The sequence below is a fragment of the Lutjanus erythropterus genome, chromosome 8 (assembly GCF_056507025.1).
Source record: "Lutjanus erythropterus isolate fLutEry1 chromosome 8, fLutEry1.hap2, whole genome shotgun sequence".
NCBI lineage: Eukaryota > Metazoa > Chordata > Actinopteri > Lutjaniformes > Lutjanidae > Lutjanus > Lutjanus erythropterus.
The window spans coordinates 15,748,794-15,773,768 of record NC_139324.1 but is presented as its reverse complement, the minus strand read 5'-3'; the positions used below and the strand labels follow the sequence as shown (position 1 = coordinate 15,773,768).

The 24,975-nt window shown below is 45.2% G+C and overlaps 1 protein-coding gene across 3 annotated transcripts in view; it reads right to left on the bottom strand.

Moving 5' to 3' along the window:
* The window catches only part of bcor (BCL6 corepressor), a 60,780-nt gene that overhangs the window by 10,472 nt on the left and 25,333 nt on the right, over nucleotides 1–24,975 (bottom strand). For 2 of the 3 annotated variants that reach the window (XM_084724676.1, XM_084724679.1), the window contains exons 2-9: nucleotides 20,247–20,328; nucleotides 16,891–20,040; nucleotides 13,766–13,822; nucleotides 13,097–13,265; nucleotides 11,852–12,181; nucleotides 9,073–9,357; nucleotides 6,918–7,231; nucleotides 4,704–4,997 (exon numbers count right to left, since the gene is read on the bottom strand). In XM_084724676.1, the coding sequence (XP_084580802.1) occupies nucleotides 4,704–4,997; nucleotides 6,918–7,231; nucleotides 9,073–9,357; nucleotides 11,852–12,181; nucleotides 13,097–13,265; nucleotides 13,766–13,822; nucleotides 16,891–20,040; nucleotides 20,247–20,328 (4,681 nt within the window). The remainder of the gene's footprint in view (nucleotides 1–4,703; nucleotides 4,998–6,917; nucleotides 7,232–9,072; nucleotides 9,358–11,851; nucleotides 12,182–13,096; nucleotides 13,266–13,765; nucleotides 13,823–16,890; nucleotides 20,041–20,246; nucleotides 20,329–24,975) is intronic. The other variant, XM_084724677.1, reaches the window with a different exon arrangement.

Below are 24,975 nucleotides of genomic sequence, written 5' to 3'. Positions count from 1 at the left end.
AACTGCCCTGACGCGGTGAAGTAACGTTGGATTGTGGGAGCTGTTGTCTTCATTGTTAAACAATGACCATTGCTGATGAAAATCTGACATGGGGTAATGTATTTAAGTTCTATTCACATTATATTTAGTCACATTCACCAAAATCCTTCCTCACTCTCTGACGTATCTAACGTATACTGTGTTTTCCCAGAAGTTATAGCAGCTAGTGGTTAGTAGGAAAAACAGTGTTGCCTTGAATAAATTTTTTCTGGGTTTGAACATTGCTGAGAAACATTTGGAATAATGTCAGAACTCAGCAACAAAATATATAACATTAGTCTTGCATTTTTAGACATTTTAATACTGAAATATGACATATTAAAGCTTTAATGCTTATTAGCTGCATACAAACTAAATGATAAACGGGCCTCTCAAGCTGGGGGTCAAACAGTCACTAACAGTTCTGGTGCCTGGTCACTCCAGACAATGACATAATTCAAATTCATTCATATGTCCTTGCTGAAAGCTTGGTGACATAATGACGAGTTACGGTGCTACTGTCACTGGCGAGCTAACTGTTAACATACTACATGCTACAGTGGCCAAATTAGCTCACCAAGCTAGCTGACATGCCACCAGATTACTAAGAACCAGGTAAAGAGCTAGCTAGCTCTGTAACCAACACTAATAAGTCAAAATGGTTGATTCAACTTAACCATTTGTGTTATCCACTGATTGCAACATTTTGCCGCCCAATCAATAGTGGATTTTTGGGGCTGATATAGAGTAATAAAATGGCCCACTATATGGGCAGATATTCTTTGTTCCAGTATATAAAATCCAAAATGACATCAAGGCACTAAAAAAGTAAATTAACCCTGATATCTTTGAGAATTTTATATAACTATAAATAAAAAAAAAATAATAATAATGTGAATTAAGAAGATTGATCAAATATTCATGCTTGAATAATACTGCCTATAAAACTAAATGAATGAATAAATAAATAAATATCTGCATTATGTAAAAAAACATAAAAACAATTTTGGTAACACATACACCAATACTTTCTTATTGGTGTACTCCAGCAGAACAGAGTGATATGTATATGAAATGTAATGGGTTGATAATGTGCCAGGTTACTTTATCATGGGCTCCCTCAAAGGGTAACATATCGTTTCTATTAGTCAAAAGCGCAAATTTGAAAGTAAAAAGTTCACTGAAGTTGAACTTGGTCTCCACAAATGAATCCTTTAATTGCTGTAAGTTCAGTCCCAAATTTTGCTCATGCAGACACTGGTCTGACTGGGCGATTAAAACGCAGCCTAGTTCTTTCTCTTTGCTTGGATCATACATGGATTTGGGAAGGAAAATCAGAAGTGATTCATGTGGGGAGAATAAATGACAGATTGCACCTTTATCTGAGCTTTCAATGGGCAGAGCTGAGGGGCCCCGAGCCCCGGCACGAGGGGGAGAGGGATGAAGACATCCGCAGAATCTCTCCTCATTACCATTTCAAATGCTCAGAAAGCGAGGCAGACGAGGGAGGGCGGGAGAATGAAAGGGGAGCGAGGGAGGGAGGAAGAAAGAGAGAGTGGGCTTTCGTGTGCAGAGGCACGGATCGCAAAACTAAACGAACATGAAATATGCACGCTGTCGGCCGGGCATCGGGAACGGCGCAGGAGAGCTGTGCGTGTGTTGAATTACATGCATGTGCATGTGCGTGACATGATTCTGCATCTGTACACGAAAGGATGCCTGTGAAACTGTGTGTGTGTGGAGGCTGTATGCGTGTGTGTGAGGTGATTGTGAATTTGCATGTGCAGGTCTGTGTGGGTGTGCGACAGCAGTGAGTGTGGAAAGCCGTCGCACTGTGGAGCATATGGAGGAGAACACGTCAGGATGCCTGTGCATGTGCTTATTGGGTCATAACGGGTGTTTCACTGTGCATATTTCTGTGTGTGTGTGTGTATATGTGTGCATGTGCGTGTGTGTGTGTATGTGTGTGTGCTCGTAATCAGCATGTGAGCTGTGTGTGTGCCTCTGTCTCTCAGGCCCTCATATCTCTCTGCCTGTGTGTGATAAGCCCAGAGCTTGCGGCGCTAAAACACCAGCGTGAGACAAGCGCTCTGTGCGTCTACAGGCTTGTATGCAAGTGTGTGTGTGTGGGGCGGTATGCATAAATTGGTGTGTCTCTCTCTCTGCGCACGTCCTTGTGTGTGTGTGAGCGTGTGCGTGTGTGTGAGAGCCCCAGGGGTCTGCCCCAGGCTTATCACACACAGGCAGTGAGAGACGAGCTTCCTGAGAGAGAGGGGGAGAGAAAGAAAGGGTGGGAGGGAAGGAGGGAGAGAGGGGGGTGGGGGGGTGTTGTTTGCGCAGCGGTCAGCGCCTTGTTTGTGTAGTCTCAGGTTTTCTCCTCCCTCCCTCCCTCTTTCCCTCTCCACACGCGGAGCGCAGGAAGGGAAAAATGCGAAGGGGGGATGAAAAAAAGGCGAGGGAGGGAAAAAAACGTTCGAGAGAGACGCATAAATCAGAGAGACGAGCCAGCTTCTCTCCAGCACGGCTGACTGAACCCTGCTGCTGCTGCGCTGCACCCTGTGTATGTGTGTGCGCGTGTGTGTGTGTGTCTGAGTGTGTGTGCGAGGGAGAAAAACAGCCGCCGCCACTGCTAACCACAGTCACCACGGCACATTAGAGGGCCATTAGAACGCGATTATACTCCCAGTGCTTACCTCTCATTCACACTCTTGCTCTCCCTCTCTGATGCGCACGCGCGCACACACACACAGACACACACACAGACCTCATCATCATAAACGTGTACAACAAACACACACAACCATAAAGCAACCGGTTAATGAGCAACAAAAGATACCCACACCTATTTACAGTTCTGTGAAGATACCTCTGCTGGTGATAAAAATTATCACGTGCACGCACACAAACACACAAAGACAGTGTCAAAGGCGAGTGAGAGACAGAGTGGACACACACACAAAATCAAGGATGTAAATTGGGTAGGGATGGTAGGGACATGTCCGTACCTATATCTAGGGACTACTGAATTGTCTCTAGCGATAATTTTGAAAAAATAAAATAAAATAAAAAGTATATGTCAATGTTTTAACCACTGACATAAATAAAAGATGGATGACACAAATCCACTTCCTGTACACTGTACAAAACTAAAGCAAAAACATCCCAGATATGAGCACTGCCATCTTGCACTGGGGACATCATTTGGAGCCAGAGTCTACACAGTAGTGACCAGCCATGGTTTCCGGTTCCCACCCACACAGTGGGACAACTCAAAACTTGAACTTGGAACCCAGTTTTTATATTATTAAAACAAATTAAAACTGATTAAAAAAAGAACACTTGGACAAATATCAACATGATAAGAACTACCTAAAATGACAGACACCATCTTTGGGAGAAGTTCATTTCACGTGATTTAGTTTGGCCCATGTCTTGCCTATTAACATTGGGAAGGCGGGATTTATGACCTGTTCTGCAACCAGCCACAAGGGGGCGATTGAGATGCTTTGACTTCACTTTTAGGGAGCTAGCATCACACCAATTTCTACATACATAGTATATGGTTTTAACGTAATTTATGGGTTCTGTAATCTTAGTCAGCCGTCCACTGGCAACAGTATTGCATCACTCCATGTCCCCTTGCACTGTCCTCCACAGGCAAGAGATGGACCGTCTTTTACTGTGCTTGTGGGGGCCCTCGCCACAAGTGAACTAACTATATTGTCCCCTCCCAACTGTGACATGAAATGTCCACCCATGCACAGAGCACAATGTGCAGCTGAAGTGGCATTAAAACCACTTGGATCAATAAATCAATTTGTAGAATCTGTCAACACGGGGAGTGGGAGAGACATTTAGGCTGAGGAACAGAAACAGGAGGGATGAGGGAGAAGCAGACAGAGGGCCATCCAACTTTAATTAAAAGCGTTCAGAGCGATGGGAGTTGAGAGATTCAGTAGAATACACACCCGTGTCATCCTTTCTTGTATGTGCGGAGAATGAGAGGATCTGGTTTAGGAGAGAACGATCGGCAGCTACACACAAAGAAAGGGGGGAAAAAAACTTCCGATGCTAGAGAGAGGCAGCGAGCATCAGTCTCCGTATAATGATCCCACCGATCCCTCATGCTGTCTGCGCATGCACGCGTGTGTGTGTGTGTGCGCTTGCCGAGTGTGAGTGTGTGTCACACTTCGCCTCACGGAAAATTAATGAGATGTGAGTGCGGAGCGAGGCAAGAGGAGGGGGAGGCGGTGTGGAGGGGAGTGTGTGTGTGTGCGCTCGCGGGGAGGAGGAGGAGGGTTGCCAACGACAATCTGAGTCACAAAGAGAGGAAGAGAAAGAGAGCGCTGAGAGGAAAGAGGGGGGAGGGAGAGAGCGGAAACCTGAGAGAGAACGAGAGTAGCGGGCAAGAGGAGCAGAGAAAAGATGGAGTATGGCGAGAACAAAGCGTGAGTAGGGGTGAAATAGAAGGAAATGATACAAAAAGCAAAAAGAGGGAGTGAGAAACAGATGACAGATGCAAGAGAGGAATCAGAAAAAGGAGGAAAAGTGGAGCTACATCTGTGAGAGTCACAGACAGTAACAAAGTAGAGGCAGAAAATGAGCTCGATTTAAGAAGAGAGCGAAGATTTGGAAGACACGAAGTGTAAGAGCGATAAGGAGGGAGGATGAGCGCAGCCTATTACCTCATAGCCCAGCCGCGCAGCTCTCTGGAGCAGAGTCTCCCCGGCATTCTTGTTCACGATCAGCCGGCGAGCCTCTGGCGGGATTGGACGCACCGCGGGGGGCTCAGCAGGGGGGGTTCTGTGCACCCCTGCCGTCACCATTGCCTCTGGTGGGACGCCGCCTGATCTGCCGTTTGCCTGGGGTTGCAGGCAGGGTGGACAGAGCGCGGCGGGGGAGCAGGGCTTGACTGGAGAGCAGGGATAATGATTAGGAGAGGCGGCTCCCTTCCTCGGAGCACCGCGCTGCTCACTCATCTGAGGAGAGAGTGGGAGAGATGGAGGAGAGTGTTAGAGCTGCTGCCACACAGCAGACGGGACACACGGACACTCAAGGGCACATGGAAACAACACAGACATATGTTCACGCACACACTCAGGAGACACAGTTGTGTGTATATTCATGCACTGTCACACAAACATTAGTGTTTGTTTGACAAAATATTGACGTGGTAAATACAAAACTGTAAGCAGTCACTTTAAAGGGATAGTTAGGTTTATTTTAGGTGGGGTTGTATGAGGTACCATGCGTTTCCTACAGTAGATAGCAGCTGACAAGCTCCCACTTTGGAGAAGCAGCAGGGGTCCCAGTATAGGAAGCTAAGCACAAATTGCTGTGGTCAAACGTCAGCACCAAAATGTATTTTACTAACATCAAAAAAAGGCTCAGTTTAAGTATATGCTATATTTAGAATTTTATCACCACTACACCACTACTTTGCTGTCAGACAGCCTTTTCTGATGGGAAACGGCCGTTATAAAGGCTACATATGTGTGTGTTACTGTGTGACTTCGGTGTATTAAAGGATACGGATTAAGGATAGATCGGACACACTTAAGTCACACAATACCACAAAAAAACTAACCAAGGCAGTGGAAGACCAGCAACTCCCATGTTCTGCGAGGTAAAATGACTGATTTCACTAGTGAAGATTGGTTGGTCTGGATCGAGAGAGCGCTATTTGTCTTATATAACTCCGGTTTCCCGTCCAAAAATGCTGTCTGGTGGCAAGGTAAAGCTGTGAAAATATTCTGAATACAGTGTACACTTATACTGATGACTGCATTGCTTGGCTTTCATACTGGTACTCCTCTCTGCTTCTCCAAACTGGGGGCGTGCTGACCGGTATCTATCATAGAGAATACACTGACTATGGATAAGTACCTGATAATACACTCCCACTTTAAATAATCTGAAGCATCCCTTTAAAACCCTCAAAAAATGTCTCTTTCTTAATCCTCACATGATTTTGACTCTTTTCTATACTAACTAAATATAGTTAAAAAGCTGGATTTACAACATCTGTGTTTAAGTATGGTGAGTTAGTATGGAGGACACACACTGCATCACTGAAAAACGCACACATACAGATTTCACACCAACTGTTCACGCCCCAAACACTGCAGGTTGGCACGCCACTTTTCTTTAACCGCTAAACCAACACAGCCTTTGGAGTGCTACACACGAGAGAGGGAGTTGCCTTCCTCTGTGTGTGTGTGTGTGTGTGTGTGTGTGTGTGTGTGTGTGTGTGTGTGTGTGTGTGTGTGTGTGTGTGTGTGTGTGTGTGTGTGTGTGTGTGCGCGCACGCAGTCCGTGTCCTCTCAGTGGAATTCCATGTCGAAGCAGCTGTCAGGCTGAGGAGGAGCAGGGGAGGAGAGCAGCGCGGGCGGAAAACAACTAGCCTTTTTTTCCCCCTCAATTTTTCCCCATGCTCATTTTTTTCCCCCCTCTTTTGAACTCCGGCACTTCATACGCTCGACCACGGCTGCCACATTCCTCGCTCTGTGTGTGTGACTGTGAGGCAGAGTGTGTAGCTTTGTGTTCGCCACTCAGTGCGATGTATAATTGCTCCAGGGTTTTGTTGTTATGTCAGGAATGCTCACAGACACTCACAGCCCTGGCACGCACCTACACACACAACAGCACTGATGACACACGTTCCACAATTAAGGTCGGAGACAAACACACATGCACGCAGGCCCTCCATGGGGAGCCGCTGAGGGCATGAGGAGGTCAAAGCTCCAGCAGCCCTCTAAACATTGTAAACATACTTCCTTCCTCTCCCCTTCTCTCCCAGCTGCATAATCAGAGGCGCCGACAGGCATACTGAAACAGACTCCACTGCTACAAAACATCCAGACGCCCATATCACCACCAGACGCCCTATCAGCACTCACCTTGTCATCTTCAGCTGCTCCCAGATCTGTTGCACAGCGCTGGCCCGGGCTGCCAGGTGTGGCCTCTTTCCTCTTCTCCCGCTCCCGCTCCCTCTGACTAGTGTGTTTGGTCTTGCACGGCCGCTTGCCCTTGGGTTTGTCCGTGTCACTATGGCGACGGGGCTTGAGGGGAGGGGTGCCTCCCACGGACGGCTGTGGGGCCGGAGAAGGGGGGCCCCTCCTAGGCTCCTTGAGGCCACGGTCACCTGAGAAGGGGCCCAGCGGCTGCGCCCTGTCCTTCAGTTGGCCGGGGGGAAGGGGAGAAGCAGCAACTCCTGCCGGAAAGAGGAGAAAAGAAGGAGAGGAGGAGAGTGAGTGGCTGATAGTGTGAGAGCTCAGTGCAAGGGGAGGATGGGAAGGTATTGCAAGGCCATCTCTCACCCTCTGTTGGTTTATTAATGAGTGCACAGAGCTGTCTGGGAGCGCAGCATGCCTGTTCGCTCCCTCGCTCAGGAAAATAAAAAAAATAAACGCATACACTCGCAGGCTCACATAAACAGCCCCGTAGTGACTTGTGTGTGCTCATTCACTGCAGCAAGGACACAGCTATGGTGTTCCTACAAATGTGGCGCTGTCTTATTGTACACATTTACACGAAAAATAAAAGCTTGCCCTTGAAACCACAATGTCAAAATACCTTCTGTTTAATGGCTTAATGGAAATGCATTTCCTCCAAAGGATCACTGCAAAGGATTTCTAACTACTCAAAATGTGGTCTCGGTCTGATAACTTTTACAATAAACAGCACATTAAAATCAATCCTAAACTGAGAACCAAAGGGGAAGAAAGTGTAATTATACATCTTGCAGATGCTTAAAGGGGTAAAATGTAAGACCCTAAATGAGCACCGCAGTCCAAATACCCAGTTGGATCCACAGACGGTGTATTAAATAGGGCAAATCCCTATTTAATGTACAAGATACGGTTGAAACAAATTGTTTTCTATTGTCCTTCCCAGACAGGCTCCAGCAGGTTGCCTGCAGGCTGCAGGGACAAGGAACCTACATGAGCACAAAATTATATTTTGATAATTATGCATGAGTTCTACACTGTAAGTTGAGTTCAGTGACGGTCTGCCAGACCCCATTAACATATTGCTCAATGTAGCTGTTAAACATCAACACCTTCTAAAAGATTATTAATGATCTCATACAACACATAAACAGACACTTATTGTTGTCAGAGAAGGTGACAACATTTCCTGAATCTCTGACAACATATGGTCATTCCATGATTTAGTGCAGTAAATATATTCCATATATCTCTCAATATATGAGCACATTCTAAGTAGCTGTTGTAGAAAAATACCTTTTAAATACAAGTGTCTTAACAGAAATGCCTGTGTTGATCTGATTAGTGGAATCCACAAAAAAAAAGAAAAAAAAAGAAAGACAGCCCTGACAGACACACATTCATTGTGAAAAAAATACGGCTGTTGCCACGGTGATGTTATCTAAAAAGGTGAAAGTACAAAAAAGAATAATAATTCAGCGTCCAATCAAGGCCTGTTTTTTCTGCAGGAAACATAAAACCAAAATCTCCCCTGCTTTATTCACTTCCTTTAATCTCTCTCCTGCCTTTTCTTCTCTCCTCGTCTGTGCCTCCCTCTGCCTCCGTTTGGGCACATGAATAAGGGACAGCCCTGGTTTTAATAAGTTACCCCTCCACACACACGCACGCACCCCCCGCCCTCCCTTTCCCTGCGACTGGTCTTGAGGGGAAAAAAGAAAAAGAAAAATCATTGATCACACATTAGTCACACTACACCTGCCCACGCATATCTCAACCAGCCACTTCCCTCACTCGCACTTTCATCGCTTTCACAGAGCCCGCTGTGGACCAGCTGAACAAAAAGCCCAAAATCACTGGGGAGGGGGAGGCATTTTAGCTTTTAGTCCCCAGGTCCCATTTCTGATTCCTTGGCCTTTCCTTTGGCAGGAGGAAGCATCCCCTACCTCATTTCCTCTCCACCCTCCCCGAAGGCTCACGGGAAATCCCCCAAAAGACAGACTGCTCAACAAGAAAGTGAAACGTGAGCCAAAGATAGATTTCCGTTACCCTAGCTGAACTCAGAGACACAGCAGCGGTTTTTGCACGGCTGGCGGTTCAGTCTTACCATTAAGTAGCTTCTCGCAGCCCCATTTCCTGTTGATGTCGGCTCTCTGCACCGCAGCTCTGTCCTCCGGCTCACCGGCCCTGATCTTACGGTCCCGCAGGCTCTGGGTCGGGGCGACCAACCGGGGCTGGGGCCACGCCTTCTCCTGTTTGATTTGGGAGCCATCAGGGGAAGCTGCACCGGCAGCAGGCTTGCTGAGTCGCAGTCCTTTCAGCTCGATGCAGACCTTGAGCTTCCGCACCTCATCGTCATCGTCTTCATCAGGACTGGCCTGATCATGCTCATCTGTAGACGATGTAAACACATCATTTGCACTGTTTGTCATCTTAGCTATATCAGCTGGAACAGTTTTGACCTTGAAATATAACAATATGGACTGTTTTCAAGTTTAAATCTCAGTTAAAAAATTAAATAAGAGCATTTTAAGGCCTCTTTAAAAAAACTATGAAGAATAAAATAAAGTTGTCCCGTCTGTAAAGGGGATACTCTTTGGTATCCACAGAATCAATTTTCAGTCAGATATCTTTAGGTGAAACACCAAGGGACCCCTTCGAAAAGTGCAATGCTAGTTCTTCCCTTGCCAAAATTTAGCCTATCTTTGGAGCATTATTTAGCCAAACAGACAAGCTAACATGATGTGGTCGCACCAACTGATTCCTCATGTCCTTTGGTTTCATATGATACGAATACTTTTACTTTAGGTTTAAAACTGACATCCCCAAAGAGTCAAAGAAGTTAAAAACTGAGAAAATGCATTGTGGGCAAGCTTCAACCACAACAGTTTTTCTTTGAAGTGTCAATGAGTTGACATTTTGGACATCAAAGGTTATCACCTTTTCAAAGACACTGCTCTCACCTTCTGTTACCCACAAAACTACTGCATGTACATACATACTGACATGTAAACAACTCAGCACAAAGAACAAAAGGCCATTAATCACCATACTCTTATGGCTTGTAAAACCCCCTCTAAGCCTTACATTTAATACACACGCACTCAGGCAGGAGAGGCAGGGAGCGGGATGTGAAACAGACAGATTGAGGAGTTAAAGGGGAAGAGAAGTCAAGATTCGGGCGGAGACACAAAGCAATAAAGACTGGAGAAGCAGAGGGAGAGTTCTCCCCCCCTGAAATTCACAGGGGGACGGGTATTTGACTCGTCTGCCAGTGCTGGGGAGAGCAAGCGCTATACCGCATGCCAGAAATGTAAAAAAAAAAAAAAAAAAAGAAAAAAAAAAGGGAACCCAAACAGATGAGGGAAAAAAGAAGGGAGATGAAAAGAGAAGAAAAGAGCAGCTTTGAAGAGGGTGGGTAAGCGCAGCGGAGGAACGGCGGAGCTGAGAGAGAATGGCTGTCCCTCTTCCTCGCTTCTCTCTCTCGCACTCCGCTCAAAGGCAGGATTAAACACTTCTCTGAGCTGGCTGCCACACAGAGCGAAAGATGGGACAGAGAGTGGTAAAGGGGGGAAGAGTGGGGGTTGTGATGGAGCGGGTTTAAGGTGGAATTGATTGGGAAGGAGGAAGCGACAAAAGGGAATAGAGCGATTTTTTAAAAAGAACAAAGGGCTGAGATGAGGCTCGGCATAACGCAGGATGAAGGGGAGAGAATGGGCAGAATTAGAGAGATGCACCGAGAGCAGATGAAGAGAGGCGAGGAGGGAGAGGAGGAGGGGGGTGATTTGAGGAAAATGGGAAGTGGCATGTGGGTGACGAGGCATGTTCAATTGGGGCTTTTCCACTGGCACTTTTGGCTGCGCCGAGTCAAACTGTACTGCGCTGATTTGCATTTCTAGTACCACTTTTAACACGGCAAGCTATGCTGAGTCGTGCCCGAGATGGACTTTCTCTGGACTGGAGCCAAAGCGAGCCTAGCCTGCCTCCAAATGGGGTTCAGTGATGTTTCGTCCACCACAGCCAAACTGCAAAGACCCCCTTTCTCCCCCTCATTTAAGCGTGCATTTTGTCTGTTTCTAAAAGTGTGCGATCAGCTCTCAGTCTTTTGTAGAGTCTAACTGAATCTCTGTGGTTTGAAGTTCAGTTTCTCTCCTATGTTGCTGTTTGCACTTGTACTATCTGCTTTATTTAACTGTTTCATGTGTTAAGTTACTGCTGATAAAAACAACATTTCCAGATTTTGCTGCTTCCTAGTAAGAACTTTTAGATAGCAAAATACCACAGGAACTTTTATAGTGAAGAATTTATAGGAAATGAGGTGTTTATCCTCTGATTTACAGCCACTTGAGTCAAGCTAAGCACATCTTTAGTTAAAGACACACTTTGAAGCTGGTAGGCCTGCCCTAACAGAGAAGCAAATCCCTGCCATACTGAGCTGATGTTCAGGGTGTAAATCACAAGTGTCATCATGATACTATATTATTTTGATTCTTTGGACAACAAAACAATATTTGCTTTAGTCTGCCACAATATGATTTTGATTCGTTTCAGAGGCCTGCGAATAATTTAAGACGATTTAATGCATTCCATTACATTTATGTCAACTAACAAAAAGAAATAAAATTATGATTGAACAATTTTGGGACTGAGCTCTTGCAGAAAACTGTGACAGACACGTGACAGAAATTTCAAAATAAAGATGTAATTTAAAGATGATCATATGGATTGATATTTCCACTTTGTACTAATTATACTGGATCATTGAACATTGGATTGATATATAAAATTAGACAGATGTATCGTTACACCCCTACTGATGTGCTTAGTCAAACCGAGTCAAGCCAGGCCAGCTCGCGTTTGGAAAAGTGGCACAATTAAATGCTCACCTGTTGAAATCCTGGCTCTTTTCTCTGGGTGGGATGACTTCTCTCCATCCTCCCTGTCTCTGTCCTCCTGCTCAGCCTTGGGACAGAGCGGGCGTTTCCTGGAGGGTCCGAAGCCGGGGCTGACCTTCTCCTCAGGGAAGCCTTTAGCGGGTGTCAAAATGGGTGGCGCACAGTGACCTCCTTCATACTCCCTCATCACCTTCCTGGCACCATCCTTGAGGCCTGCTTGGCCGGCACCTCTGGGGCCGTGCCCCGAGGACAAAGGCTCCTTCTGGCCGCCACACCTCTGGAGGACTGGAACTCGGTTGTTTGTGTATGCCGGTCGGACACCTGACAGACGGGGCAGGGAGACAGACAGACCACAAACCAGACAGACAGAGAGCAGGGGAAACAAGGGGCGGGGGTGAAACGGGTTGGGGGATTGACAGAGGGAGAATGCCAGTTAAACACCAGCCAGCTTTTATTCTGCTTTAAAGACAGGCTGTAAAACTTTGATGGGGTAAAGACTTTTTAATCTGATGTGAGCCAAGCCAGCGGGCTTCAGCGCAGCCGCTTGCGCTCCCAGCGAGGAGAAGCTAGAAAACATCCTGCGTTCTCGCCATCCCTCTCCTCCCCTTTCTCTGTCCTCCCCCACGGCATGACCGCACCACGCCCTTCTCACACTGAGCGTGACTCTCCCCCCTCCTCTCCTCTCCCTCTCTGTCTCTCTCCATGCCATAATTAGGCTCACACGTCAGCCGCGGCCTCGCTCCAACACACAGCTGGGCTCCCAGCCAATGTAACTAACCCCCCTCCTCCTACCCTCCCTCCCCCTCTTCTCTCTCTCTCTCTCTTTCCGTTGCGCTTTCCCATCCGCTTTCACCCACTAACTCTCCCCCTGCTTTCACTCACGCAATCTCTGCCCCTCCTCCCCCTCCTACCCTCCCTCTCGATCGCCTCTCCGCGCAGATAAGCACAAAAGACTTCTTGAAAATAAAACTCCCCCTCTCCGTCTCTCGTGTTGGCTTGTTCGCTTTGCGCTGCCTCACTTGTGTAAGAGTGTGCGTGCATGTGTCTGTGTGGAAGAGTGTCTTTTTTTAGAGTGACCCGGTCTTGCCTCAGCATTTGCTGCAAGTGCGTGTGAGTGTGTGTACGCGCAGCTATTGTTTGTGAGTGTTCATTTGCAGAGTGGATTTGTGTGTGCATGCATTACGGGTGTGTGTGTGTGTGTGTGTGTGTGTGTGTGTGTGGTGCTGGGTTACTCACCCTCCCTCTCTGCCTGCCTGGTGGTGTGTTGGCAGTGTTCCAGCGCTCGCTCTCTGTGCTGGCCGTCTGCCAGCTCCCGTCCTGCTGCCGCTGCCGCCGAGGCAGACACACACACACCGCCGCCCTCCTTCTCCTTCAGCTCCAGCTCCGAGAACCGCATCATCGCCCGCTGTGCGCACACACACAAATGCAGAGAAAAGCCATGAAAACCACTCATCGTCTGCCCACGCCGCACACACACCTCTCTCTAAGCCTCAATCTGGCCTCAACAGCTACAGAAGCAAAAAAATTGCGTCAGAAATCACATTGTCTCAAAATCAAAGAAAATGCCAAAGAAATTAAACCCACACACGCACACAAACACACGCACACGCACACACAGGACAAAAAGGTAAGACAGATAAATCACAAGCATGGCATCAAGACACAGATTAGACTACTGCAGCCACTGTGAGTCCATGCGCTCTGGGGCTTTAAGTCCTGGCATCTCCCTTCCTGAAACATAAACATGGCGAGGAAACATATACATCTAAGCCCTGAGGCAGAGAGAGGAGATGAAAAAAGAGGGAAGAAGGGAGTGGGGGGAGAAAAGGAGTGTGCAGCGATACAGAGTACAAAGGAGACAGAGCCCATCAGAGGCAGATGTGATAAGAAATGTAAAGAACTGACCTCCCAGTTAGCTGCAGGTTGACTTATATTACTCCCCTCTCGTGATATGACTTCCATCTAAGCAATTAGAATGGGGGGGCTCAATATATCTGTCCATCATTTCATCCTTTTCTTTTTAAATGAATTTGTTTCTCCACATGTTTCTTTACACACAATAGGCAGCCACAATCCCACAACATAACACAATCAAATTAAAGTGACTCAACAGGTCAATTAACACTGCATCAAAACTATCAAAATAATTTCTGAACCGCATGAATGACAAATTTGAAAAAGATAATCCAAACAAGATGTGAATTCTAAGCATGATTGATAACGCTAATTCACTTTCTCAATTATTTTTTTTTTCCCCAAACAGACTTCCACATCTCATTTTTTACATGTCCAGAAATAGAGCGTTTGATAGCTTTGTGTTGCAGCTGTGCATTGACAAGCATGACACAGACAAAACCACAGTTTTCTAGCAGAGTGTGTGTTCAAAACATAAGACAGACATGTGCAACCTATTAACATATCTGCCTCTGAGCCAGTGTATAATATAGCATAGGATTTGTTTGTGTTTCTATGCTGAACATTGAGCACAAAGAACCGGAGATAACAAGTCTAAAATGAATAGCATATGAATGACAGGAGATGATGGCAGAGTTTAGGGGACGCTGCTGCTGTAATTGTGCATTTATTTATAGATGTAGAGTGATGTGTGTTAGCAGAGAGGATCTTTTAGCCAGTTAGTTCAGGCATTTTACCCCAAAAGTGTGGGTCAACCTCACACAAACTGCAACATCAACAAACAGATTTTGTCCTCAGTTTGTTCTGAATGAGAAAAAAAGTCCTAAGGAATTGTATCAAGGGAAAGTTTTGAAAATTGCCTAAATGTTAGGGCTGCAACTAACATTTTCATTACCGATTAATCTGCTGATTATTTTCAAGATTAATCTTTTCTCTCTATAAAATGTCAAAAAATTATGTAAGATGCTCATCACAATTTTCCAGAGACAAAAATGACATCTTCCAATTGCTTCTTTTGTCCAACCAATGGTCAAAAACCCAAAGACTCTTCATTTACTGCTACAAATGACAAACAAAAGCAGCAAATATGATCCTAGTACAGGCATTTTGTGAGAAAAAAAATTAATACAAAAAAATCTGATAAATGTTTATTACTCAAAAACATGTACTAAATAAAATCTCCAGTTGGTGACCCTGGCCAAGGAGCTGGCTTAGAACCGGAGCTGGTCCCTGGGCGGCAGTGGTGGGACCAGTTTTTATTGGAGGCCAGACTGGAGTCAGTTGTTTTGTCAATTCAACAAAATGGACATCAGAATAGAAGAGAGGCATAAATACATTTTAAACATTGGCGGTAATGGCAAATTACATAATCGATTTCAGTATTTTCAAAACTTGGATTTCTGGAGTACTTTCAATATGTAATGACATATTTATAACACTAGAACAGTTTAAAGAGTTTGCAGTTGCAATTTGTGTCGGGTCATGTCATAAAATGCCTGTACTAAGTTGGGTGAAGAGAATTATGAACTCGGACAGCAACCGAGCAGGGCAGCACAAGCCATCGGAGGGAGGAGGGTGAGGGCAGGATAGCGACTGGCGAATGGGGGGGCATGCAGAAAACCCTAAGAAGGAACCCCGAAGAGGGCAGCTGCTGTTTTTTTAAGCACACTGCAAGCCCTCCACTGCCCCTAACTTCGAGGTTAAGCATAGCCAAAGGCAGTGTGAACTGTGAGGCTGCCACAGTCATGCTCTGAAACTACAGTGTACGGCTCTACAGCACAGTCAGCACTAACACATGCTTTAGCCCCAAGGCAGTCACACAAGGACGAGCACGTACGGACACACAAACACGCACGCACAGAAATAACCTTTACAATGACTGCTCGCTAATCAACATACAGAGATGGCAGCCCTGGTTAACCTTTGAACTGCCCTCCCTGATAGATAGAGGGCCTCAACTGGCCTTGCAACCAGCTCGCTAAGACAATGATAAACTATGGGGAAGGTCAAGCCTATGGCCAGGAGGACAGCTGCATGACAGCACTTATATTATTCTGTACTGTGTTGTGAATGCCGAGTATGCCAATTTCATGCAGGGTTTGTTCTACAGGCAGTTCTGAATATTGCAGCAAGGGAATAAAGACAGTGGCCCTCAGGGGGTTTATTCCTGCGTGGATGTTAGAGATGAAAGTGCTTGAAATGTCTGCACAGAAGAAACATTGGCAACACTTTATAATAATCATCATTAATAAATGGTATATTGATAGTTGCACTAGTTAATATTTATTTCACTGTTAATAAACAATATTAAATATTTGTCAATGCTGACCAAATGATTTGTAAACATTTAAGAAATCATCACATATACAGCTGGGCTGCAAATTTATAACGTTGTTAATGGTTAATGATTTTTTTTGTTAACCGTCTATAAACATAAATCTGACATGATAATACCTAATGTACTTAAATATTTAACTTACAGCATATATGTTATCTGACATGCGCCTAAATTTAAACTTTTTTAACAGATGATGGTGACTGTTCTTATTTGTCAGCTTTATATGCACCATTTTATGTAGATTTGATCCATTTTCTTTATTCAGATTGAATATATACATCTATTTTGTTATATACACACACACATAAACATATATATAACAATGTTTATTGTTAAACTGTAAAATAAACTTCCTACATTACATATCTTTGTCACAAGTTTTAACCACTTCTAAGTGATCATTGCAGAGAATATTGCAACACTCATCACTTCAACTCTGTAACAGTAGCATCCCCAGAAGTATCAGTCGAGTGAGTCCCAGTGAGGACACTAACCAAGCTACTGCATTTACAGTTACTTGTTAAATTGTTTATAAAGCATATAAAAACATTATTAGAATGTCTAACAGTAAAATGACTATTAACTTAAGTTCAGTAAACTATCAAATGACCATTTATTAATGCTTCTTATGAAAAAGAGTTAGTGAAACATTGGTCATAATGACCTCTCTCAAGCCCACCACCTTCCTGAGCCCAATATATCCTGTACTTTGTGTATATATATATATAGATATATTTATATATATACACACATACACACAAAGTGTTGATGGTCTTACCTGCAGTGCTCTCTGTTCACGGCTCAGCTTGCTGGAGTCAGCATACAGCTCAGTGGTGACACATTTAAAGCGGTCGCCAACGTAGCCTGAGGAGTTAGCGATCCTTTTGGCCAGACTGGATCTACGAGAGCCTTTAGATGAAGTCTGGCCCCCCTCTTCTTCTTCTTCCTCCTCATCTCCTTCTCCTTGAGACTCTCCTAGGTCAACAATACTGTCTTCTTTCTCGGTCTCCCTCTCCTCTTTTACCACATCTGTACAGTGCTGAGTGAGGTGAGGAGCTCGGCTGTCTCTGTCTCCTTTTTCCTTACCGGAGCTACGCTCCCCAGATGTGCGGGCGCAGCGCAAGGTGCTCTGGTCCTGGTCTCCAGGGTCTGGGCTGGGGCTCTGTTCCTCCAGGCTGTCCTCTGCTTGGGCCACCTGCCCTGGAGAGGATGGGGGTGTGCTAGATGTCCCCCCAGGACAGCCTGTGTCCTGAGGAGCCTTTGGTTTCCCAAAGGTGGTTTCTGGCTGTTTGTCAGTAGAGCTGGGCTTCAAGGTGGGGCTTTGTCCGGAGGGAAGTGGATAAGGAAGGGAGAGGTGGTGTTTTGGCTCGTAGTCAGTCAGTGTTAGATTTTGGTTACTATGACAACATTCATTTTGGTTAACCTTGGTGCTGGTCTCAGCAGAGGGCTCTGTGTGGACTGTTGGAGTAGACTCAATATCTGTGTCTGAATGTACAAGGTCAATGCAGACGATCTTTTCTCTGGAAGTTACAGAGGAGGAGGGAGTTTTGCTTTGGCTGCCACTCTGTCCGTGGGCTCCACTTTCCCTATCAAGCTTACTTTGGCTTGCTTCACCAGTCTCTTTCCCCATGTTGGGATCTCTGTGGCCCTGGCACTCTTCGACAGCTCCCCGCAGTTTCTCCTGTCCCCGGGGCTTCAGAGTTGCGTCTCCCCTCTCTGGTAGCTTGTCTGAGTGAGTCTGCATGAGAGGATGAGCCATCTCCTGTGAGTTATAAGTGAGGTATTCGCCTCCTGGACCAGCTGGGAGGTTATGGTATGGTATAGGGTGTTTTGCCGCTAAATGTGTTGGGTAAAGGCTGTTGTTCCCCAGCAGTACTGGGTGAGGGTAGACTGGGCCTTTTCCTGTGATTGGCAGGGAGTGTAGCGCCATGCCATCAGGGATGGGGTAGTGCAGGTATCTGTTGGCATAGGCCAAACTGTGGTTCAGATAAGCATCACTCTGAGGAAGATAAAGGTGACCAGGTGGGTGACCATTTTCTAGACAAGGCCTCTTGTATGAGGACACCTCTGGAGTTGTTTCACTTCTCTTAGTGGCCTGGGAGGACTTCTCTGCTCCCTCTCTGTGGTGGCTCACCGCTGGTGGCTGTTCAGTCTGACTGGGGCTGTGTTTGACCCAGTCCCCATTGGGTTTAGGAGAAAGAGCCAGTGAGGAGTGTTGACTGGAGGGAATATTGGGGTTGGGCTCCCCTATCCTTGGACAGGATGAACTGCGTTGCTGAGGGAGCACTCTCTCCAGACTCTTGTGTTTGATAACAGAGGGCGAGGAGCCTTTGGCTTGTGGGAGAACCAAGTCTGTGTTAGGCCTTGGAGAAGGGGGCAAGCCAGGTGTGTGCTGTGTATGGGAAGGAGACGGGCTAGGTACGACCCAGGAGGAGTGTAAAGTGCTGATCATCTCCGGCCTCTCTGGAACCTTTGAAGAAGTGCTGCTAACAACAGAGTGAGGATGGGAGGAAGGAGAGAGGGACAGGTTTTCCTTCAAGAGCTCTCGGCTGGGGGGCAGTCCATAACGAGTGCCTGAAGCCATAGTGTCCATCTTTACTGGGAATCCATTAGGAGGCATTCCAAACTCCAGTATCCTTCCAGACAAATCCAGGGGCTTCTCTGCTGAGTCTTTGGTTGCTTGGGGTTGGTGAGCTGGCCTCTCAAAGTTGGGTTTGGAGGGTGACCTGCTGGGTCTCCTCTCAGCCCCAACACTTCTGTGCTCAGGTGCCCCATCTCTCGGCCTGGGTTTGTGGGGGCTGGGCCGGGCAGGAGAAGGCTGCTCTGATGCCATGCTGCTCACGGAGAATGGATGAGGAATGGACTGCGTGGACGAGGATGAGGCACATATTGAAGAGGTGGAGGAGCAGGGTGGTGGTCCTATCCTGGTGACTGGCCTTTGTAAATCCAGTGAATTGTCAATGAGGGCAGGAGGAGGGGGAGGCTGGGGGAGGCGAGACGACGCATGAGGAGAAGAATCAGTCGGCAGACTATTACTCCCACCACTGGTTCCACTACTACTGCTACTGGTGTTATTGTTGTTGCTGGAGCCCTTCCTAGAAGGAGGTCTGCTTGGTCTGCTGCTCCTGCTTGGGGACCGGTCCCTGTCCATGGCAGCCTGGTGGTGCTGAGGATGAGGGGAGGGTTGGTGAAGCTGCTGTGCAAATGGAGGTGCAACACCGAGCCCCTTGTCCTGGCAGTGGACCAGTGATGTGGGGGCTACTGTGACTGCAGGAATCCTCATAGGGGGTGCCACCAGCGGAGAAGAGATGGGAGAGGGAGGATAGGGCGGCATGTAGTAGAGCCTCTCGGCTGCAGAGGCGGCTGCAGCAGGGTTAACATTCCCCCCCTGGGCTGCACACAGAGAAGGGTAGGCCAGGTGCTGGGGAAGATAGGGGTTGGGTTGGCTGAGCAAGGAGGCTTTGTACATATTTAGAGCTGCGTACTTGGATGTGTCCATAAAGGGATACATGCTTGCTTCAGGGTAGGGGCTGAGCCATGGCAGGCGGAGGTAGCTGCCACCAGCACTTGCCAAGCCCAGTTCAGATGCCTTTTCCCCAGGCCCGACTCTGCGTTCCAAGCCCAAACCTTCAGCGCCAGCTCCAGGAACCAGCATAGGCTTGTGGAGACCTGGAGGGGTACCTTTGTAGAGGCCCAGGTATCCATTAGTGGGCTTACGACTGTCCAGAGGGCCGTCAGGCTTGTAGATGAGCTCCGGGAGGCCGTCCCGGTTATAAGTGAGGGGGAGGCCGGGCGTCTCTCTGCTCTTCTCTGCTGGCAGTGCTCTGATGCCTGGGTATACAACCCCACCATGGAGACGAAGACCATCGTGCATCAGAGCGCCTCGGTCCAGCCCCATGGCTGCCAGTGGTGTCAACCGTGCATCCACCTGCATGAAAGACGGCACAAGAAGAAAGAAAAAAATGTGATTATCATCACAGAAATCAGATGACAATTTTGAGAACATGACAGTGAAAGCATGAATCACTATGGGCCTGCAACATAGTAAAAAAGATCAAATGTTTATTTCCAGATAACAGTGACTCATGTGACAAGAAAGAATAAATGGTACTGAGCACGAGCGCAGGGACTTGCCATGTTTTGTGTGATGTGGTTCCCTTGTCTTAGTTCCAGGTTGGTTTGTGTCTCAGCATCGACATCACGAACAGATGTTGTCCTGTGGAGATGAGCAAACAGTTAGCAGTCAGTGTCTTGGCTCTGCCACGCACACACACGCACACACACACACACACACAACACAGCTCTGTTGCAACCCCACTGCCAAATAAAAAAAGGCAAAAATGTCAGTTTATACAACCTTTAAAAGGTGAGTTACATAGAAATTAAGTTTTACGCACACTTTACTTTCTGGGGTCTGGGGAATGAAAAACTAAAGTATATATCCACATCTACATTATTGCTATTAGGGGTGATATAATGGTATTGATGAGAACTATGATATTTAAGGGACAGTTCACCCCAAAATCAAAAATTCATATTTTCCCTGTGGCTTGTAGTATTATTTATCCAGTTAGATAGTTTTGGTGTGAGTTTTGAAGATATTGGCCATAGAGATGTCCACCTTCTATCAAATATTGTGAAACTACATGGCATGTTTAAAGCCCTGATAGAAACCTGTAGAGCACAAAATATGTTGGCATTTTTTAGGCTTTTTAATCTTTTCCTTTATCATTTTTCAAGAACACAACACATTTTTCATCTACAGTTTTTCCAATCCATGGACCTTGTTGTGAGCAGTTTCCTGTAGGAACAACTTTCTGTCTAGTAGATTCTGCTGTAGCAAGAAAACACACACTTTTTCACTATCCATTAAGTGTAACTGCACTTTTTATTTGTTTTTGTACAGTTATCAGACTTCACCTCTTCACACTTGTATTTTATGTATGATTCATTTCTCGAAAAAGAGACAAAACACACAAACAAAGTTTAAGATGAATAGACTGACAGCATCAGTATTTTTTGACATTTTAAATTAGATGTCACAATAGTATTATTATTAGGGGTGTCCCATTTTTAATATTTAATTGAAAATGGCTCAAAATGGGCCTTTCATCTAAATACACAGAATAAAAGGCAGAATCTGTGATGTAACTTTTTTCAGCGTCAACTTGATATTCTAACAGTGGCATAGCCATCAGTGCCAAAAAATATATATTTAAAATGAAAAATCCAATCAAACCGTGACCTTACAATCAAAAAAGTGAATTGAATCATGGAACATTTGGAGAATCTTGACAGCCCTAATTGTTACTGTGAATTCTTTTGGCCATGATAATCATCTAGTGAAAATCTGATGTCGTGACAGCCCTACATGCTACATAGCAATAAAATGTGTCACAGAGATGTGTAAGTGAAATGAGATTCAGCAAGTACGGTGAAAAGTGGCATATTTAGCCAGTCTTAAGTCATCACACGCTTCCTCTCACTCTCGGACACAACTCCACTGAAGTAGTGGCTGAAGATGAAAGCGCTGTGCGGGCTCCCCCTCCCCTCCCCATCCGTCAACACCCCTCAGAAACCCCACCACCCTCCTCTCCCCCCCTCCCCTGAGCCCGTCCTGCCCACCCTGTGTGCTAGACTTGCATTGTGGGGCTGCCGTCTATTCAGTCACGTTCCTCTCACACTGGTTTTTCTGTGCCCTCTTTGACCTGCTCTCTCGGCTGCCTCAGCCAGCGAAGCAAGGAAAGATTATACATCAGAGACCACTTCGGTGGGAGACCATTTACCGCCCGCCAACACAGAGCCACAGATCAACAAACACTCACACCTATGAACACACGCACAAGTATAGTACGCACGAGAGGGAGAGACGAGTTAAATTTACAATAAACCATTGTTTCTGTTTGAGAACAGAGGACAGAGGTACGAAAGATAAAAGAACAACATGGCCATGGAAGTGAAAATGGTATTTCTTTGAGGATTCTTTTTTATTTTTGGAAAAAATCAGAAGAGGAATGACAATCAGCAACAAACACCAAGATTCCTTTGTGTGTGAAATGCCCTTTAATCTTCCAGTGTTTTGTATACATTTGAATTTCTTTAAAGCACTGGAGCATAACGGATTTATCAATTATTCATTAGTCCAACATTTTAAGATTCTAATGTAATAATTGGTCTTTAACATTAAATCTGTGCTTTATGGGGCTGCATTAACAACTCTCTTGGAATAAAGACATAAAAAGAGAGCTTTCGCCAGAAGTACATACAATTTTGGGTAAGTAGATAACCCAAATGTATTTTTTTTTAAATATATTTGTGCAACATCTGTCTGTAACATGGCATATATGTCACATGTGAACCATTAGATTCAACCACAGATTTATTCCAACAGTGTAGTTTGGTGTCATTTTGGTAAGATTGGTAAGTATTGATTCTAGGGCAGGGCAGTATGACTTATAAATGATCTTTAGGCTATGCTACAATATACAATTTACATATTGTAAATTCTGAAATAGTGATGATCTTACTGGATATTATAAACGAAATTAAGTATTTGTGATGCAAAATTGTCAGAAAATGTGGTTTTCAACTCCAATATGGATATTTTCCTGCTTTTCTGTTTATTATCATATTAAACTGAATATCTTTGGGACTTGTGACTAGACACTAGGATGGACATTTTTCATTATTTTCTGAAATGTAATACAGATTGCAGCTTTAGTCTTTGTTGTGATTTGCTAACGGTTAATAAATAAAACAATACAAAAGTTTAGGGGCAAGTAAAAATTTACATTGGGCAAGTAGGTTTCTCACCCAACCGGCAAGTGGGAAAAAAAAACAAACATTTATGTTGAGACTTGTATTAAAGGGATTTGGGGTTAATAATTATCATTAATGTGGATATAATGACTAAGTGGGTAAATAATAAACAATTACAACCAGGGCTAAAACTAACGCTTATTTTCATAGCCAATTAATTGTTTGATTATTTTCTTGATTGAATGTCAGAAAATGATGAAAAATGTTGATTGGCGTTTCCTGAAGCCAAAGATGACGTCTTCAGTTGTCTTAAAATCTCCACAACCCAAAGACATTCAGTTTACTGTCATAAAGGAGTAAAGAAAGCAGAGAATAGTTAGATTTAAGAAGCTGGAATCGGAGAATATAGACCTTCTCTCTTAAAATATTTACTCAAACTTGTATAATCAATTAACAAAAAAGGTGGCAATTAATTCAATAATCTATTAATAGATTATAAGATCAGACAATGACATCACCAGGAAAAGACAACACATAGGCCATGTCATGATATAACGATATCTTGTCATAGTAAACATCAATATAATGTCGATATATTGCGAGCCCTACTTGCTTCTACAGAGCTGAGGGAGGAATATCAGAATCTTGAGTAAAGAAAAAACAGGTGTAAAAGAAAAGAAATAGCAACAGAAATATCACTGAACACTTATGAACTCTGGTGAGTCAAGAGGCATCTTCATACTAAAAAGAGTGGTCTAATTTCAAAAGGCTGTTTCAAAATCTTCTAAGAGCTCAAACAACAATGAAGAGGTGAAATTATCACTCCTGCTTGGCAAAATTTATTTTAAAAGGAAATCTTGAAGTTTGAACATTAGACTTGATGACTTGTTAGGGCAAGTTGTTTTTGCTAGGCAGTAGTTAGAGGAGCCAGAGCAGGAATTAGGTGGGAGACAGAGAGAAGTGTCTTTAAATAGTAAAAACGCAGCCTTGCCGCGCTTGGCAGTGCTGAGAGCAGCAGCAGCAGCAGCAGAGAAACTCAGCTCCTCGATCATCGCACTGAAACGCCTCTGAGCCTCGCTGCCGCGCCGCTGGCACGCCACTTTTATTGCTGTGACCCGGGGGCCATTAATCAGCCTGTTGTGGGCCCCTCAGCACGGCTCCTCCCTTCCCCACCAGCGCTCCCATCCCCCCGCAGCCCCCATTGCGCTCCAGCAGCTCCCCAGGGCCAGTCCTGCTTCAACAACATCCGCCTCTGACGGAGCTCACATGGAGTGTGTGCATGGGTAAAAGTGCTACAGAGACGTGCGCGCGTTTCTGCAAATTACACAGACATCGTTGAGAAATCACATCACTCCTGTTTCCTGGAGCGAGGCACGCACCTCTCGCTTCGTCTCACACATACACACACACGCACACGCACACACACACACACACACACACACACACACACACACACACACACACACACACACACAGTGGCTCCTCTTGCACTGTAAAGTCTGGGCTCAATGAGACCCAACACAACAACAAAAATATAAGCCTCTTATACAAACGCAGATGTTCAATGATATGCTGCCTTTATGGACATCATGGACCGCCGATATAGTGAATATCTGCTTACCACAAGCACAGTCTACATCTGCACTACATGTACATCTACAAAAATATTAATGCAACACTTTTGTTTTTGCTCCTTAGAGTTAAAATACAAGACTTCTCCCATGCTAACAAAAGGTTAATTTCTTTCAAATTTTGTCAACAAATTTGTTAAAATCTGTGTTAGTGGGCACTAAAGAGATGCTGATTAAACAGTCTGATTATCACACAAATGTGCCGTGGACTGGTCACAATTGCTATAATGTATGCAGGGTTATCTTGAAAAAGACATTTATTAGGCACTGAACTAAGGTTATTTCACATAGGGATACAGATATCATTTTTTTCCCAAGGGAGGACAACGTCATGACCTGCCCTGCTCTGAAAATATCGCTTTCCATCATCATCTTTAACATCCTCCTTTATTTTAAAATTGCCATGGCTGTGTCTAATGTTTGGAAGAGTTCAGTCGTAAAATTGTGAAATCATAATTTAGTTGTTTTTCAGT